Source organism: Gymnodraco acuticeps, unplaced genomic scaffold (genome assembly GCF_902827175.1).
Source record: "Gymnodraco acuticeps unplaced genomic scaffold, fGymAcu1.1, whole genome shotgun sequence".
Classification (NCBI taxonomy): Eukaryota; Metazoa; Chordata; class Actinopteri; order Perciformes; family Bathydraconidae; genus Gymnodraco; species Gymnodraco acuticeps.
Window position 1 is genome coordinate 846 of NW_022991873.1, and position 19960 is coordinate 20805.

The following is a 19960-nucleotide window of genomic DNA, read 5'->3' on the forward strand; positions in this document are numbered from 1 at the left end:
GGAACCGGGTCCCAAACCTGAGGACAGACAGGTGAGAGACAGACAGGTCCTTACTGTAGGCATCAGACATACAGGGGAACCGGGTCCCAAACCTGAGGACAGACAGGTGAGAGAGAGACAGGTCCTTACTGTAGGCATCAGACATACAGGGGAACCGGGTCCTAAACCTGAGGACAGACAGGTGAGAGAGAGACAGGTCCTTACTGTAGGCATCAGACATACAGGGGAACCGGGTCCCAAACCTGAGGACAGACAGGTGAGAGACAGACAGGTCCTTACTGTAGGCATCAGACATACAGGGGAACCGGGTCCCAAACCTGAGGACAGACAGGTGAGAGACAGACAGGTCCTTACTGTAGGCATCAGACATACAGGGGAACCGGGTCCCAAACCTGAGGACAGACAGGTGAGAGCAGGTGAGAGAGAGAGAGAGAGAGGGCGCGCATCAGTACCGCAGATTGTTGTTGGATTGCGGCTGATAACAACAGCTCAGCGAGGTTATTTGCAGCATTCATCAGTTCCTTGGCAATCCTGCCTCCTGGTGTCTGCGGTCTGCGGAAGCCTACTCCCACCTGTCGAGTACAAATGTGCTGAGGTGGACTTTACCCCGGAGACGTCACGGAGAGACGGAGTGGCCCCACGCTTCGGGCTGGGGCCTGCTTCCACCGGGCGTGTGCTGCTGTGCGGAGGAGGATTCACCACGGCTGGGGCCTGCTTTCCACCTGTCCTGGTTCTGCTGTTGCGGAGGCCTGCTCCCACCTGTCCTGGTTCTGCTGTTGCGGAGGCCTGCTCCCACCTGTCCTGGTTCTGCTGTTGCGGAGGCCTGCTCCCACCTGTCCTGGTTCTGCTGTTGCGGAGGCCTGCTCCCACCTGTCCTGGTTCTGCTGTTGCGGAGGCCTGCTCCCACCTGTCCTGGTTTTTCTGTTGCGGAGGCCTGCTCCCACCTGTCCTGGTTTTTCTGTTGCGGAGGCCTGCTCCCACCTGTCCTGGTTCTGCTGTTGCAGAGGCCTGCTCCCACCTGTCGTGTGCTGTGGTGTCGTGTGCTGTTTGCAGAGGCCTGCTTTCACCCCGGGGATACCACGGAGGGACCGGAGCACTTCCACGCTGCTGCTTTCGCCTGTCCTGTGCTGCTGTGCTGATTTGCTCCAGGAACATCGCGGATACTGTGTGCTGGTCTGGGGAAATGGCCCATATCGGGATTCTGCTGTGCCTGTTAACTGTTTTGGACTATGAGAAGATCTCTAGTCTTTCTGAGAAGACTACTGGATTCAGGTCTGTTCTGCCACCCGCAGTGGGCATCCCCTGCAAAGGTTCGGATGTGTTGCTCAAACAATTACCGGTTGCCTTGTCACAGACAATCTGCTCGACAAAATATGTTTGTCTTTTTTATTTTCCTGCGATGATGGTTCTTCAGGACTGCTTCTTAAGCTCTAATCACACTCTCGCAGACCTTTCCGGTGTTTCTAAAGTAGATGATGTATGTGTGTCGCTTAAGAGGAAAAGATGCCTGGTTTTCTTATTATTATTGCTATCAGGAAATGTAAAACCTAACCCTGGACCGCACAGTAGTAGTAGTCAGATCGCTACTCCTGCTGATTTTAAAGCTAAAATCCCCCCACCTCTCAGAGAGTCCTTTACCTCACTGAGCTGTAGTTATCAGCCTCTCAGGCTGACAGGACAGGACTCTCCCTCCACCTCTCAGAGAGCCCTTCACCTCACTGAGCTGTAGTTATCAGCCTCTCAGTCTGACAGGAGAGGACTCTCCCTCCACCTCTCTGAGAGTCCTTCACCTCACTGAGCTGTAGTTATCAGCCTCTCAGTCTGACAGGAGAGGACTCTCCCTCCACCTCTCAGAGAGTCCTTCACCTCGCTGAGCTGTAGTTATCAGCCTCTCAGTCTGACAGGAGAGGACTCTCCCTCCACCTCTCAGAGAGTCATTCATCTCACTGAGCTGTAGTTATCAGCCTCTCAGTCTGACAGGAGAGGACTCTCCCTCCACCTCTCAGAGAGCCCTTCATCTCACTGAGCTGTAGTTATCAGCCTCTCAGTCTGACAGGAGAGGACTCTCCCTCCACCTCTCAGAGAGTCATTCATCTCACTGAGCTGTAGTTATCAGCCTCTCAGTCTGACAGGAGAGGACTCTCCCTCCACCTCTCAGAGAGTCATTCATCTCACTGAGCTGTAGTTATCAGCCTCTCAGTCTGACAGGAGAGGACTCTCCCTCCACCTCTCAGAGGGTCCTTTACCTCACTGAGCTGTAGTTATCAGCCTCTCAGTCTGACAGGAGAGGACTCTCCCTCCACCTCTCAGAGAGTCCTTCATCTCACTGAGCTGTGGTTATCAGCCTCTCAGTCTGACAGGAGAGGACTCTCCCTCCACCTCTCAGAGAGTCCTTCACCTCACTGAACTGTAGTTATCAGCCTCTAAGCTCTACAAAGAGCGGCGAGTGGATAGACCGATTCACGGACTTTCCGCATAGCAAAAGTGGGGGGGGTCTAAATGAATCATTTTAAAAGGTGGGGGGGATTTGTCCCACCCTCATATAATGGCTGTGACGCCCATGTTTATATGAATGCATCTGCCAATAGCCTGGTCAAGTTAGATGCTGCGTATCACAGCGCACTGAGATGTGTGACACACTGTAAAGCACTAACCCATCACTGCACCCTGTATGCAAGGGCTGGTCTGCTTTCACTAACTGCACGGAGGCTCAGTCACTGGTACCTTTTTATATACAAAGCCATGTTAGGGAAACTTCCATCTTACATCTGCTCCCTGATCTCAGGGTGAATTGTAAGTGGCTACTGCCTGAGATCGCATGCTGTGGTTTTATTAAATGTGCCAACTGCTAGGACTGTCTTAGGGAAGACAGCTTTCAGATGCGCAGCTCCTCTGTCTTGGAATAGTCTGCAAATGAAATGGAAACTGAACAATCTGGTGCCACTAAATGTTTTTAAAGCTCGGTTGGATGCGACTCAATGGGAAGCTGTTGGTACCATTATGTAAATGATGCTGTATGATGTCCTTTTGTTGTTCTGTTTATGTTGTTATGTTTCATGTGGAACCTACTTGAGCAGGTCTGCCTTGGAAAAGAGATCAATGATCTCAATGGGATTTATCTGGATAAATCAAGGTTTGAAATGAAATGAAGACAGGCAGACAGACAGCTGTCTCACCTCTCGTCGTTGGGTCCAAACAGTGGGTGCTGCCCAGCGAACCCCGGCAGGTTGATGTGATCTTTGATGATCATGATGTCTCCCACTTTATAGTCGGGACAGATCGCCCCCGAGGCGTTGGTCACCAGGACCGTCTCCACCCCCATCAGCTTAAAGATCCGCACCGGGAATGTCACCTGAGATAGGTGAGAGACAGACAGGTGAGAGACAAACAGGTGAGAGAACCAGGTAAGAGACATAAGGAAACTCCAGAACCTTGTGACCCCCTAAATCAATCAATCAATCAATCAATCAATCAATGTGTATTTATATAGCCCAATATCACAAATGTTACATTTGTCTCAGTGGTCTTCACAGTGTGTACAGAATATCAGAATGACAATACGACACCCTCTGTCGTTAGACCCTCTGTCCTCAGACCCTCTGTCCTCAGACCCTCTGTCCTTAGACCCTCTGTCCTTAGACCCTCTGTCCTTAAACCCTCTATCCTTAAACCCTCTGTCCTTAGACCCTCTGTCCTTAGACCTTCTGTCCTTAGACCCTCACATCGTACAAGGAAAAACTTCCGGAGAAAACCCACAGTTTAAAGGGAAACATGGGAGAAACCTCAGGGAGAGCAACAGAGGAGGGATCCCTCTCCCAGGACGGACAGACGTGCAACAGATGCCGTGTGTAAATTGAAGAGATAATACATTTGCAACATAGGTAGTCCAAATGTTTGGAAATGCATGTGTGTATAATAGGAAGATGAATCCACGAGGATATCCATCCAGGACCTATGATCCAGGACCACAGCCACGACTCAAGATCCAGGGCTCGCGATCCAGGACAGAGGAGCGCAGGATCATCCATGACTCCGGATCCCGGCGTATATAGACACCAAAAAGAAAGACATGTGGGGAAGCTGGGTTAATCGGAACATGAGAGTACACAGGTACAGACAGAGAGAAGGAAGAAGTAAGATGTCCCCCGACAAACTAAGCCTATATCAGCAAAACTAGGGGCTGAATCTAATCAGCCCTAACTATAAGCTTTATCAAAAAGGAAGGTCTTAAGCGCACTCTTAAAAACGGATAGGGTGTCTGCCGCCCGAACACAAACTGGAAGCTGATTCCACAAATGTGGAGCTTGATAAGAAAAGGCTCTGGCTCCCATTGTACTTTTAGAGACTCTAGGAACAACCAACAACCCTGCATTCTTGGAACGCAATGCCCTAGTAGGACAGTAGGCTATAATGAGTTCTTTAAGGTAAGATGGCGCCTGCCCATTAAGGGCTTTGTAGGCGAGAAGAAGAATTTTAAATTCTATCCTGTGTTCTATAGGGAGCCAGTGTAAGGCAGCCAGAACAGGAGTAATGTGGTCCCTTTTCCTAACTCTGGTTAGTACACGAGCTGCAGCATTTTGAATCAGCTGAAGCCACTTCACTGACTTCTTGGTACACCCTGATAATAAAGAGTTACAATAATCCAGCCTTGAAGTAACAAATGCATGGACTAGTTTCTCTGCATCGTTTTGAGGCAAGATATGCCTGATTTTTGCAATGTTACGTAGATGGAAGTAGGCGGTCCTTGAGATTGATTTTATGTGGGCGTTAAAGGATGAATCCTGATCAAATATAACACCAAGATTCCTTACAGTCTCACTGGAGGCCAAATTAATGCCATCCATAGTTAGTATATCCTTAGATAATTTGTTTTACCCTCCTAAACCCTTCTCTAGAACTCCAGACTACGGAGGTTCAGCCTTTATCAGGGTACCCTCCTAACGCAGCGTCCACACGGCAGCGTGCGTTGAAGCTTGCCGGTGGGTGTGTCTGAAACTCGACCAACAACCAATCACATGAATCTCCCGCCCCGGACAAACAAGCACGCGGTTTGATTGGCCAGAGCTTGTACTGGCATATTATTTGATTGGCTGACGCTTCCGTCGAAGCTTCAAAAGTAGAACATTGCTCAACTTTTGAAGCGAGCAACGCGAGCAAAGTGAAGCGACGCTCCCACAATGCAGTTCGGCAAAGCATGACGTCACCCCATTCAAAGTGAATGGGCAGAAGCGTTGAAGCTTCAACGCACGCCACCGTGTGGACCGGCCGTTAAGGCTCCATAGAAACATCCCAAGACCCCTGGGTTCCCCCCATGGACCCTTAAACAACATAACCTCAGGTTCTCATGGAGAGCCCCTAGCATACTTGCCAACCCTCCCGATTTTCACGGGAGACTCCCGATTTCCTCCCGTGATCATATTTCTCCCACATTTCTCCCGATTTCTGACAAAATCAGATTTACCCTGGACTGTTTCCACTCGGACTTTAATGCAGCTACACCATTGTTTGGTTTCCATGGTAGCGCGTCTCTTTAGTAGCGCGTGCAACTGAAAGTCTGAGAGGGTGAGGAAGATGGTCACAGAAAACTGAACAAGAATCGACAACTCCACCCTCTGCTCACTCCTTTCCTGTAAAATACAGGTCCAGCCCACACGCTCCATCAAGGATGGTGCTTCAGGCCGCAAGGCAGTGCACTTACAACTACAATAAGAATGTTAATGTTAATCTAACAGCTCCGACAATCCACTAGCACCCCCGCAACCCCCCGCGGTGGTTTTGAAATGCTCCCGATGGTCTGAAACCACCTCGTTCAGGTTGTTCAGTTCACTTCAGAGGTCTGAGACCACCTCTTTCAGGTTGTTCACTTCACTTCAGAGGTCTGAGACCACCTCGTTCAGGTTGTTGAGTACACTTCAGAGGTCTGAGACCACCTCTTTCAGGTTGTTCAGTTCACTTCAGAGGTCTGAGACCACCTCTTTCAGGTGGTTCAGTTCACTTCAGATGTCTGAGACCACCTCTTTCAGGTGGTTCAGTTCACTTCAGATGTCTGAGACCACCTCTTTCAGGTTGTTCAGTTCACTTCAGAGGTCTGAGACCACCTTTTTCAGGTGGTTCAGTTCACTTCAGATGTCTGAGACCACCTCTTTCAGGTTGTTCAGTTCACTTCAGAGGTCTGAGACCACCTCTTTCAGGTGGTTCAGTTCACTTCAGAGGTCTGAGACCACCTCTTTCAGGTTGTTCAGTTCACTTCAGAGGTCTGAGACCACCTCTTTCAGGTTGATCAGTTCAGGGGTCTGAGACCACCTCTTTCAGGTTGTTCACTTCAGAGGTCTGAGACCACCTCTTTCAGGTTGATCACTTCAGAGGTCTGAGACCACCTCTTTCAGGTTGATCACTTCAGAGGTCTGAGACCACCTCTTTCAGGTTGATCAGTTCAGGGGTCTGAGACCACCTCTTTCAGGTTGTTCACTTCAGAGGTCTGAGACCACCTCTTTCAGGTTGTTCACTTCAGAGGTCTGAGACCACCTCTTTCAGGTTGATCACTTCAGAGGTCTGAGAGCACCTCTTTCAGGTTGATCACTTCAGAGGTCTGAGACCACCTCTTCCAGGTTGATCACTTCAGAGGTCTGAGACCACCTCTTCCAGGTTGATCACTTCAGAGGTCTAAGACCACCTCTTTCAGGTGGTTCAGTTCACTTCAGAGGTCTGAGACCACCTCGTTCAGGTTGTTCAGTTCACTTCAGATGTCTGAGACCACCTCTTTCAGGTTGTTCACTTCAGAGGTCTGAGACCACCTCTTCCAGGTTGATCACTTCAGGGGTCTGAGACCACCTCTTTCAGGTGTTTCAGTTCACTTCAGGGGTCTGAGACCACCTCTTTCAGGTGTTTCAGTTCACTTCAGAGGTCTGAGACCACCTCTTTCAGGTGTTTCAGTTAACTTCAGAGGTCTGAGACCACCTCGTTCAGGTTGTTCAGTTCACTTCAGAGGTCTGAGACCACCTCTTCCAGGTTGATCACTTCAGAGGTCTGAGACCACCTCTTCCAGGTTGATCACTTCAGGGGTCTGAGACCACCTCTTCCAGGTTGATCACTTCAGAGGTCTGAGACCACCTCTTTCAGGTTGATCACTTCAGAGGTCTGAGACCACCTCTTCCAGGTTGATCACTTCAGAGGTCTGAGACCACCTCTTTCAGGTGGTTCAGTTCACTTCAGATGTCTGAGACCACCTCTTTCAGGTTGATCACTTCAGAGGTCTGAGACCACCTCTTTCAGGTTGTTCAGTAAAACTTCAGAGGTCCGAGACCATGTCTAAGACCACCTCTTTCAGGTTGTTCAGTTCACTTCAGAGGTCCGAGACCACCTCTTTCAGGTTGTTCAGTAAAACTTCAGAGGTCCGAGACCACGTCTAAGACCACCTCTTTCAGGTTCTTCAGTTCACTTCAGAGGTCTGAGACCACCTCTTTCAGGTTGTTCAGTTCACTTCAGAGGCCGGAGACCACCTCTTTCAGGTTGATCACTTCAGAGGTCTGAGACCACCTCTTCCAGGTTGATCACTTCAGAGGTCTGAGACCACCTCTTTCAGGTGGTTCAGTTCACTTCAGAGGTCTGAGACCACCTCTTTCAGGTTACATTACATTACATTGCATTTAGCTGACGCTTTTATCCAAAGCGACTTACAATAAGTACATTCGACCAGGAAGACACAACCTTGAAGAAAACAGAATCATAAAGTACATCAGGTTTCATAGAGCCAAACATTTCAAGTGCTACTCAACTGGCTTTAGGTAAGCCAGTCCTTTATTAGTATAAAAGTGCTTCGTTAATAGTTCTATCGCTCGAAGTGGAGTCGAAAGAGATGAGTTTTCAGTTTGCGCCGGAAGATGTGCAAGCTATCTGCCGTCCTGATGTCAATGGGGAGCTCATTCCACCATCCTGGAGCCAGGACAGCAAACCCACGTGTTTTCGCCGATGGGAACTTGGGTCCCCCTCGCAGCGAGGGTGCAGCGAGTCGTTTGGCTGATGCAGAGCGTAGTGCACTCGCTGGGGTGTACGGTTTAACCATGTCCTGGATGTAAGAAGGGCCAGATCCATTCGCAGCATGGTAAGCAAGTACCAGTGTCTTGAAGTGGATTCTAGCAGTTACCGGAAGCCAGTGAAGCGAGCGGAGGAGCGGAGTGGTGTGGGAACATTTAGGAAGGTTGAAGACCAGACGAGCCGCTGCATTCTGGATGAGCTGCAGAGGTCGGATGGCACATGCAGGTAGACCAGCCAGGAGGGAGTTGCAGTAGTCTAGGCGTGAGATGACGAGAGCCTGGACCAGAACCTGCGTGGCTTTCTGGGTCAGCTGGAGACGTATCTTCCTGATGTTGTAAAGCGTGTATCTGCAGCAGCGGGTTGTAGCAGCGATGTTTGCAGTGAAGGACAGGTTGTTATCTAGGGTCACACCCAGATTCCTTGCAGTCTGAGTCGGGGAAACAACAGAGGTGCCGATGTTGATTGTTAGGTCAAGAGTGGGACAATCTTTTCCCGGAAGGAAGAGCAGCTCAGTCTTGTCAAGGTTGAGCTTGAGGTGGTGAGCAGACATCCACTGAGAGATGTCAGCTAGACAAGCAGAGATGCGTGCGACGACCTGGGTCTCTGAGCGGGGAAAGGACAGAATTAATTGGGTGTCGTCAGCGTAGCAGTGGTAAGAAAAACCATGCGGGCTAATGACTGATCCGAGCGAGTTTGTGTACAGGGAGAAGAGGAGGGGACCAAGAACAGAGCCCTGAGGGACCCCTGTAGTTAATTGACAAGGGTCGGACTCAGACCCTCTCCAAGTCACCCTGTAGGTACGGTCTTTCAGGTATGAGGTGAGGAGGGAAAGTGCAGAGCCTGAAACTCCAAGTTTTTGGAGAGTGCGAAGGAGGATCTGATGATTCACCGTGTCGAATGCAGCAGACAGGTCCAACAGGATGATGACAGAGGAGAGGGATGCAGTTTTGGCAGTGTGCAGTTCCTCCGTGACAGCAATGAGAGCAGTTTCTGTGGAGTGACCTGCCTTGAAACCAGACTGGTGCGGATCCAGAAGGTTGTTCTGATTGAGATAACAGGAGAGTTGTTTAAAGACAGCGCGTTCAAGTGATTTAGACAGGAACGGGAGGAGAGAGACAGGCCTGTAGTTTATAACATCTGACGGGTTGAGAGTGGGTTTCTTTAGGAGAGGGTTTACTCTTGCCTCCTTGAGACTGTTTGGAAAGTGACCAGAAGTTAGAGAAGTGTTGATGAAATGGGTGAGAAACGGTAGAATATCAGGAGCGATAGTCTGAAGGAGGTTTGAAGGGATAGGGTCCAGAGGACAGGTGGTAGGGCGGGCAGAGGTAATGAGGGTAAGAACCTCACTTGGAGAGAGAGGGGAAAAGGAGGTAAGTGTGTTGGTGGAAGGAGGGTCTGGTGACCCAGCCGTGAGTAAAGGTGAGTCAGAAAAAGAAGAGCGAATATCATCAACCTTTTTTTCAAAGTGGGTAACAAAGTCGCTTGACAGAAGTGAGGAGGGGGGAGGGGCTTTGGGGGGGTCCAAGAGGGTGGAGAAGATGGAAAATAGTTTTTTAGGATTGGAATAGGAAGATTGGATCTTATCTTGAAAGAAAGTGCTTTTTGCCTGAGAGATCGAAGCAGAGAAAGAGGAGAGGAGAGCCTGATAGGTTAGGAGGTCGTCACGGTGTTTGGATTTCCACCGTTTCCGCTCTGCTGCCCTAAGGACGGTTCTATTAGCACGCAGTGCATCATTTAGCCAGGGAGCAGGAGGGGACTGACGAGCCTGCCGAGATGTGAGAGGACAGAGAGAGTCCAGAGAGGATGAGAGAGTAGAGAGGAGAGTTTCTGCAGCAGAGTTTGGAGGTAGGAGTTGGAACGAGTCAGAGGAAGGGAGGGCTGAGAGCACCGGTGAGGCAAAGGTAGAGGGGGAGAGGGAGCGAAGGTTACGGCGGACAAGTGTAGGATGAGAAGAGATTAGTTTGTTATGTTTGGAAAGGGATAGAGAGAATGAAATGAAGAAGTGATCGGATGTGTGGAGCGGGTTTACAGAGAGGTTAGAAGTAGCGCAGTTCCTTGAGAATATGAGATCAAGGACATTGCCAGCTTTATGAGTCGGTGGGGACGGAGACAGTGAGAAAGCAAAGGCAGTTAACAGAGATGTTAGTTTGTCTATCTTCCCCGTCTGGAGGTTGAAGTCTCCGAGAAGTACAGCGGGAGAGCCAGTTTCAGGGATGTGTGAGAGGAGATGATCTAATTCCTCCAATAAGTCCCCCAAGGCGCCTGGTGGACGGTAGAGAACAACAATGGTTAACTCTATAGGATGGGTTACTGTGACGGCATGGAATTCAAAGGTGGAAGGAGTGAAGTTAGGTAGCTTGAAGAGGGAAAAGCTCCATTTGGGAGAGAGCAGGAGACCAGTGCCACCTCCTCTGCCAGTGGGTCTGGGTGTATGGGAGAAGGAATATGCAGTGGAGAGAGCTGCTGGGGTGGATGTGTTGGATGGAGTAATCCAGGTCTCAGTGAGAGCAAGGAAATCCAGAGACTGCAGGGAGGCGTAGCCAGAGATGAAGTCAGCCTTAGGAACAGCTGACTGGCAGTTCCACAGGCCACCTGAAACTAGATGTTGGATCTCAGTGGAGCACGTGGGATAGACGAGAGCAGGCCGGTTATATCGATTACGAGATACACGGGGCCAGTGATAATTGCGAGCAGACACATAAACAGGAATAGAGAAAATACACATGATTATAGCATGAGGGGCTAAACAACCAAATAAAATAAAACACCAGCGATACTTAGCTCAATCAAAGTAGGATTTGCCTCCTCTTTGCCTCCCTCGTGACTCCCGCAGGACTCTAATGTCTTTGCCAGTCTTACTCCCGCAGGACTCTAATGTCTTTGCCAGTCTGACGCTCCAGGAAAGTGCTACCTAAAATGGACACCTGATTGCTGAGTTCTCACAGCTGTGGGGCAACGTCCCTTTAATTAGTTAACTCTGCAGCTGGTGGCCCTCAAAAGGAAATCTAGACTGGCTTCCTCCTGATATGTTATTGTCTTTTAAGTCAATTACATTAAACCCTAAGTTATAAAGTTATGAGTTTAACCCTTAATACAGTTACACCTACTCAATAAAGCTCTTAGTATTCTACAAATGTTTAAATCAAAGTTAACCCTAGCAGTCAGTTAGTTCACTTTTAAGGTTTCAGTCAAATGACTTGTCCCAAGTTTCTGCCTGACAGATACTGTAGCGGTTTTGAGTTTTGAAATCACAATTCCAGTCAGATCAACTACAGGGCATTGATACAGAGTACACACACTGAAACAGAGAAGTCTAAAAACACAATGTTACTCACAATTCTAGAAGTCTCCAGTAGCTTTCTTGTCAAAATCGAGTTGCACACTGGCAGGTCAGTGATTAGGATGAGATTTAAATACAGTTTCTGTTGGGGGAGTGGCCTCAGATCACAGCTGATGGGTCAGTAAACTTCAGAGGTCCGAGACCACCTCTGAGACCACCTCGTTCAGGTTGTTCAGTTCACTTCAGAGGTCTGAGACCACGTCTGAGACCACCTCTTTCAGGTTGTTCAGTAAACTTCAGGGGTCTGAGACCAACTCTTTCACGTTGTTCAGTTCAATTCAGAGGTCCGAGACCACCTCGTTCAGGTTGTTCAGTTCACTTCAGGGGTCTGAGACCACCTCTTTCAGGTTGATCACTTCAGGGGTCTGAGACCACCTCTTCCAGGTTGATCACTTCAGGGGTCTGAGACCACCTCGTGCAGGTTGTTCAGTTCACTTCAGAGGTCTGAGACCACCTCGTGCAGGTTGTTCAGTTCACTTCAGAGGTCTGAGACCACCTCTTTCAGGTGGTTCAGTTAATTTCAGAGGTCTGAGACCACCTCTGAGACCACCTCGTTCAGGTTGTTCAGTAAACTTCAGAGGTCTGAGACCACCTCTTTCAGGTTGTTCAGTTCACTTCAGAGGTCTGAGACCACCTCTGAGACCACCTCTTTCAGGTGGTTCAGTTCACTTCAGAGGTCTGAGACCACCTCTTTCAGGTTGTTCAGTTCACTTCAGAGGTCTGAGACCACCTCTTTCAGGTTGTTCAGTTCACTTCAGAGGTCTGAGACCACCTCTGAGACCACCTCTTTCAGGTTGTTCAGTTAATTTCAGAGGTCTGAGACCACCTCTGAGACCACCTCTTTCAGGTTGATCACTTCAGAGGTCTGAGACCACCTCTTTCAGGTTGTTCAGTTCACTTCAGAGGTTTGAGACCACCTCTTTCAGGTTGTTCAGCAAACTTCAGAGGTCTGAGACCACCTCTTTCAGGTTGTTGAGTACACTTCAGAGGTCTGAGACCACCTCTTTCAGGTTGTTCAGCAAACTTCAGAGGTCTGAGACCACCTCGTTCAGGTTGTTGAGTACACTTCAGAGGTCTGAGACCACCTCGTTCAGGTTGTTGAGTACACTTCAGAGGTCTGAGACCACCTCGTTCAGGTTGTTCAGTTCACTTCAGAGGTCTGAGACCACCTCTTTCAGTTTGTTCAGTAAACTTCAGGGGTCTGAGACCACGTCTGAGACCACCTCTTTCAGGTTGTTCAGTTCACTTCAGAGGTCTGAGACCACGTCTGAGACCACCTCTTTCAGTTTGTTCAGTTCACTTCAGAGGTCTGAGACCACCTCTTTCAGTTTGTTCAGTAAACTTCAGGGGTCTGAGACCACGTCTGAGACCACCTCTTTCAGGTTGTTCAGTTCACTTCAGAGGTCTGAGACCACGTCTGAGACCACCTCTTTCAGGTTGTTCAGTTCACTTCAGAGGTCTGAGACCACGTCTGAGACCACCTCTTTCAGTTTGTTCAGTTCACTTCAGAGGTCAGAGACCACGTCTGAGATCACCTCTTTCAGTTTGTTCAGTTCACTTCAGGGGTCTGAGACCACCTCTTTCAAGTTGTTCAGTTCATCTGGCATCTGTTAGCATCTGTTAGCATCTAGCAGCATCTAGCTCTCCTGCTTACAAACTTTTAGCCATCCCTGCTTATACAAGTAGTAGTTTTAGTTGTCTGCGAACTGTGGAGGCCTACTCCCACCTGTCGAGTGCGGCTGTACTGAGGTGTTTTTCCTCCGGAGACGTCGCGAAAAGACGGAGTGGCTCCACCTGTTGCTGCATGCGATCTGCGATTTACGGAGGCCTGCTCGTCGCGAAGAGACGGAGCGGCTCCACCTGTTTGCTGCCTGCGATCTGCGATCTACGGAGGCCTGCTCCCACCTGTAGAATACGGCTGTACTGGAGAGGTTTTTACCCCGGAGTCGTCGCGGAGAGACGGAGTGGATCCACGCTTCGGGCTTGGCCTGCTTCCACCGGGCGTGTGCTGCTGTGCGGAGGAGGATTTTACCACCGCTGGGGCCTGCTTTCCACCTGTCCTGGTTCTGCTGTCGCAGAGGCCTGCTTTCCACCTGTCCTAGTTCGGCCTGCTTTCACCCCGGGAATACCACGGAGGGACCGGAGCACTTCCACGCTGCTGCTTTCGCCTGTCCTGTGCTGCTGTGCTGATTTGCTCCAGGAGCATCGCGGATACTGTGTGCTGGTCTGGGGAAATGGCCCATATCGGGATTCTGCTGTGCCTGTTAACTGTTTTGGACTATGAGAAGATCTCTAGTCATTCTGAGAAGTCTACTGGATTCAGGTCTGTTCTGCCACCCGCAGTGGGCATCCCCTGCAAAGGTTCGGATGTGTTGCTCAAACAATTACCGGTTGCCTTGTCACAGACAATCTGCTCGACAAAATATGTTTGTCTTTTTTATTTTCCTGCGATGATGGTTCTTCAGGACTGCTTCTTAAGCTCTAATCACACTCTCGCAGACTTTTCCGGTGTTTCTAAAGTAGATGACAATGTATGTGTGTCGCTTAAGAGGAAAAGATGCCTGGTTTTGTTGTTGTTATTACTGTCAGGAAATGTACAACCTAACCCTGGTCCGGCCAGTAGTAGTAGTCAGATCGCTACTCCTGCTGATTTTAAAGCTAGGTCTGGGTTGGGTTTCATCCACTTGAATGTGCGCAGTCTGTTAGGTAAACTAGATGTTGTCCGTATCTGGGCTCGACTGACGCTGACGTCATTGTCTTATCAGAAACATGGCTAAACAAATCTATTTTGGCCTCTGACATTGCCTTAAATGGTTTTAATGTGTATCGTACCGACCGGCCTAATAAAGGTGGTGGCGTTGCCATTTATGTTAAGAATAAGTTCAGTGTATCCACATTAGTTTCCAAATCGATCAGTAAGCAATTTGAATTTTTAGCCTTAAATATAGAAGTGGCAAAGGGTCAACAGGTCATGGTGGTGAGCTGTTACAGACCCCCCTCAGCTGTCAAAGACTCATTGTCTTCGCTAGCAAATCTTTTATCACAACTAGACTACAAGGAAATAGTGCTACTTGGAGATTTGAACTGGGACTGGTTAACTGCAGTGTCAGAGGATTTTAAAAACCTTTGTATCTCATTAAATGTTACTCAGATTGTGGACAGTCCTACTCGCCCTAACATTAAGTCCCCTAATAAATCCTCCCTAATTGATCTCATTCTAACTAATGTTCCCCATAAATACTCATCTGTGGGAGTATTTGAGAATGATCTGAGTGATCACTGTGTTGTAGCCACAATTAGGGACACTAAGGTCCAAAAGGTTAAACCTCGTATTATCATCAAGAGAGACATAAAACACTTTGTGGAGCAGGGTTTTGTGCATGATCTGTTTGGGTTTGATTGGGGTAAAATCGATCTGTGTGCTGATGTGGAAACCGCATGGTCTTATTTTTATCTTGGTTTTATGGAGATCATAGATAGACATGCACCCCTGCGTACATTTAGAGTGAAGGGACGAGACAATCCTTGGTTCTCTGCTGAACTGTCCAGTCTCCTTCATGAGAGAAACAAGGCCTGGGCAAAGGCTAGGAGATCAGGCTCAGAGGTAGAGTGGCTGCGTTTCAGGCAGCTAAGGAATAGCTTCACTTCAAAATGCATTTTGTGTCCTGTGGTTCTCTGAACAATGTGGTCTGGAAAACCCTTTCAGTTTTACTCCTTTTACTGTTGATGTTGTTCGTGAAGCTTTAACCAAGTTAGATCCTAAGAAACCGGCCGGCCCGGACAACGTAGAACCTTTCTTTTTAAAGATAGCTGCAGATGTTATTGCTCCACCTCTCACTACTCTTTTTAACCTCTCCCTCAGCACTAATGCAATTCCAAAAGTATGGAAGTCAGCGTATGTCCTGCCTTTGCTAAAAGGAGGGGAGGCCACCTTATTAAATAACTATAGGCCAATCTCTAAGTTGTCAGTTCTGGCTAAGGTGCTCGAACGCTTAGTGAGTGAACAGGTAAAGGAGTTTTTATGTAACAATGACATCCTGTCTAAACATCAGTCAGGCTTCAGAAAGCAACACAGCACCATCACTGCCACAATGAAAGTGGTGAATGATATTACGAGTATTTTAGATAATAAGCAGAGTTGTGCAGCTCTATTTGTTGACCTGTCCAAAGCGTTTGATACCGTCGATCATCGCATCTTAAAGCAGAGGCTACTCAGTATCGGCATATCCAGCCATGCAGTGGGTGGTTTGTGAACTACCTCTCTGAAAGGTCCCAATGTGTTCACTTTGATGGGCTGTCTTCTGAGTGGTTAAACATTGCTAATGGTGTTCCTCAAGGTTCTGTTTTAGGTCCACTTTTATTCTCCATATCAACAGTTTAGGTGAAAATGTGGATGAAGCTACTTTACATTTTTATGCTGAAGATACCGTGATGTACTGTGCAGGTCCCTCCATTCAGGAGGCTGGTGTTAAATTACAGGCTGTTTTTAACATTATTCAGACTCAGCTCTCTGAACTAAAGCTTCTTTTAAATGTTGAGAAAACCAAAGTAATGCTCTTTTCTAAAGCTAAAAAGACACCAGAGCCTGTTTTAGATATTGTAACTACGCAAGGAATAAAACTCAAAGTGGTTACCAGTTATAAATACCTTGGTATCTGGCTTGATGATTGTCTCTCTTTTAAACTTCATGTCAATAAGCTGCTTAAAAAGCTGAGGGTTAGGCTAGGTTTCTTCTACAGGAACAAGTCCTGTTTCTCTCTTGAAGCCAGGAAAAGGCTCTGTGACCTTTTGACCTGTGCTGGACTCTGGTGATCTGATCTATATGAATGCACCTGCCCATTGCCTGATCAAGTTAGATGCTGCCTATCACAGCGCACTGAGATGTGTGACACACTGTAAAGCACTTACTCATCACTGTACCCTGTATGCGAGGCAGGTCTGCCATCACTAACTGTACGGAGGCTCAGTCACTGGTACACGTTCATCTATAAAGCCATGTTGGGTAAACTACCTTCTTATATCTGCTCTCTGATCTCTCCACGAATTGAAAGTACTTATTGCCTGAGATCTCATGATGTTGTTTTATTAAATGTGCCAAGTGCTAGGACTGTCTTAGGGAAGAAAGCTTTTAGTTGTGCAGCTCCACTAACTTGGAACAGTCTGCAAACATGTTTCAAACTGAGCACTTTGGTTCCCCTGCATCACTTTGAAACTCAGTGTTTGATACTCATGGTGCCTGTCTCTGTGAATAGAGTCTGTAAACTGTACATTATGTTGTTTGTCATCCTTATTGTTGTTTTGTTGTTTCTATGTTACATGTGTGACTAATGTCCTGCAGGTCACCTTGAAGAAGAGATCTTTTGATCTCAAGGGGCTTCACCTGGTTAAATAAAGGCTACAAACAAACAAACTTCAGAGGTCTGAGACCACGTCTTTCAAGTTGTTCAGTTCACGTCAGAGGTCTGAGGTCTACAAAGCTGGTGTGAACGCGACCTACGACCCCTTTTCAAGTACGTACAGACCCTCTTAAAGGATCTATGGAAACCTTTCTGGGAACACTGGAGCACCTTCAAAGGACTCCTTGTGGACCTCCAGACCCACTAGAACTGGATCTATTGACTCTTTAAAAAGATCCCTTTCCAGAAACCCTTGACTTTCAAAACTGATCACTGAGATCCTTCCTCTGCCCAGAAGGGAATACCAGTGCTAACAGCACCTCCCAGTCTGATGGACCCAACAGAACCAGACCAGGAAACACTTCAGAGAGGTTCAGGTGCATGCTGGGTAATGGCCCACCTGGCAGAGGGAGTAACCTTCGTACAGGTGGAAGTGTCCCTGCATGAAGACACAGGAAGTGTCCTCGATCGTCCCAAACACCAGACAGCCTTCATGACCCGCCACTGGAGAGAGACAGGAAACACATGAACATATCTGAACACACCTGAACACACCTGAACACAACACACCTGAACACAACACACCTGAACACACATGAACACACATGAACACACCTGAACACACCTGAACACACATGAACACACATGAACACACATGAACACAACACACATGAACACAACACACCTGAACACACATGAACACACATGAACACACCTGAACACACCTGAACACACCTGAACACACCTGAACACACCTGAACACACCTGAACACACATGAACACACCTGAACACACATGAACACACCTGAACACAACACACCTGAACACACCTGCACACACATGAACACACCTGAACACACATGAACACACCTGCACACACATGAACACACCTGAACACACCTTGCACACACACATGAACACACCTGAACACCTGCACACACATGAACACACATGAACACACCTGAACACATTTGAACACACATGAACACACCTGCACACACATGAACACACCTGAACACACATAAACACACATGCACACACATGAACACACCTGCACACACATGAACACACCCGATAACACATGAACACACCTGAACTTACCTGAACACACCTGAACTTACCTGAACACACATGAACACACCACATAAACACACCTGAACACACATAAACACAGTGCCTGTAGTTGAGCTAACGCCCCCCCCTCAGCCTCAGGGGGCGGGGCCACACTCACCTGTGCTGACGGGAAAGTTGGGGATGTCCTGGTACCTGAAGGTCTGCTTGTTCGCTGCTCCGTCAGCCAGTAGTCCCAGTCCAGAGCCACAGATCACAGCCACCTTGGGGCGCTGGGAGGTGTGGTTCAGGAGCCACTCAGTGGTCAGGTTGTAGTCCTCGAAGGAGCAGCAGCTGGGAGGGGGGGGGGGGGCAGAAACTGTGATTGATTGATTGATTGAAAAGTGTATTAACAGCTTGTATATTGGGTACAGTACAGTACAGCTCAAAACATACAATTGTTAAGGGGATGCAGACCAGAGAAAGACTTTCGTCTTGTTTACATCAGGGTCCCCCATTTCCAATTCATCATGTCATTTAAGACATATAAGACATATTTGACATACAGATGGCTTATTTACAATTTACATACAGGTGGTTTTTTACATACAGATTGCTTGTTTACAATTTTCATTTTAGATTTGGTTCTAATACATCCTAACCGGACATTTAAGACATACCAAGTCTACAGATATACAGTTAGTAACAGAGTCTAAAATGCGAGTATATACATAGAGGGGGGGGGGGAAGCTGTCCATTGAACGACAGGTTGAGATGTGTACCATTACCGGGGCCAGTTTTGCAATGCTCTCCCCCGAAGGTGCTCTTTAAGAGAGGTTTTGAAGGTAAGTATAGTTTTACTTTCCTTTACAGTTGTGGGAAGAGCGTTTCACCTTGATGTGGCATCATTGCGAAACGTGTATTCCCCCTTTTTTGTGCCAAATCTGGGTTTCACATGATTTGTGGAGCTCCCTCTGGTGTTATGATCATGGTATTCCTTGACCTTTGGGAAGAATGTTGACATGTACATGGGTACCATAGAGGTGTAGTGGATCTTGTAGACCAGGCCCATTGCAAGTAGCTGTACTCTGTCGTCTACTCTAAGCCATCCTAGGTTGTCAAAGTGGGCAGAGGTGAGGTGGGTTCTAGATGAAAGGTCAAGCAGTAGTCTGACCAGTTTATTTTGCGATGTTTGAAGTTTTATTTTTAGCGCCTTGGAGGTGCTATGGTACCATGACGTGCAAGCATAGTCATAGTACCCTTGAATGAGTGCTCCTGCCAGAGTCTTCAGGGTGTTCTTGTTTACCAGAGAGGAGATCCGGTATAGGAATCTAGTTCTTTGATTGACTTTTTTTATTACATTGGATGCCATTTTGTCACAGGAGAGGTTTGCCTCAAGAATAGATCCTAGGTATGTAATTTCCTTCTTACTTGTGACAATAATGTCGCCCACTGCAACTGAGAAGTCGTCGGATTTGCTGAGATTATGTTTCGAACCGAAGAGAATGGACTCTGTTTTACCCAGGTGTAATGATAATTTATTATCGGCGAGCCAGGTGCAGATTCTGCCGAGCTCGGAGCTGAGGGTTTTTTCAACCTGCAACCTGTTCCTGTCAGAGACCAGCAGGGCTGAGTCGTCCGCGAACAGGAACAAGTTGCAGTCACATGCTGATGACATGTCATTTACATAAATTAGGAACAGTAACGGTCCTAATATGCTTCCTTGTGGAACACCACAGCTCACTGGGAGGGGGGGGGACAGAGTACCATTTACCTCCACCATCTGTTCTCTCCCCTCCAGGTAGGATTGCATCCAGCTCACCGATAGTTTATCAAAACCAATGGCTTTTAGCTTGTCAATCAGAATGGGGTGATTGACAGTGTCGAAAGCCTTTTGTAGGTCCAGCATCACCATGCCGCAGTACTTGCCCTCGTCCACCTCTTGTTTGATGTGGTCGCTCAAATAAAGAAGGCATGTGTCAGTGGAGTGGGATGTTCTAAAGCCAGATTGAAATTCATAGATTAGTTTCTTTTCCGCGAGGTACTTTTCGACCTGTTCATATACTATTGTTTCCATGACTTTCGAGATGGAGGTAAGAATAGAAACAGGGCGGTCGTTGCCTGGGTCCAATTTGCTGCC

General features: G+C 48.0%; 1 protein-coding gene across 1 annotated transcript; it reads right to left on the bottom strand.

Annotated features, from left to right (window-relative positions):
- Window positions 1-344: 344 nt before the first annotated feature.
- Window positions 345-18174, bottom strand: pnp4b (purine nucleoside phosphorylase 4b; the record flags this gene model as incomplete). Its single annotated transcript, XM_034199920.1, is given in 4 exon segments — window positions 345-392; window positions 3177-3352; window positions 17171-17274; window positions 18002-18174. Coding segments are annotated over 4 exon segments (501 nt in total), but the record flags the coding sequence as incomplete, so codon positions are not given.
- Between the last annotated feature and the right edge of the window lie 1786 nt (window positions 18175-19960).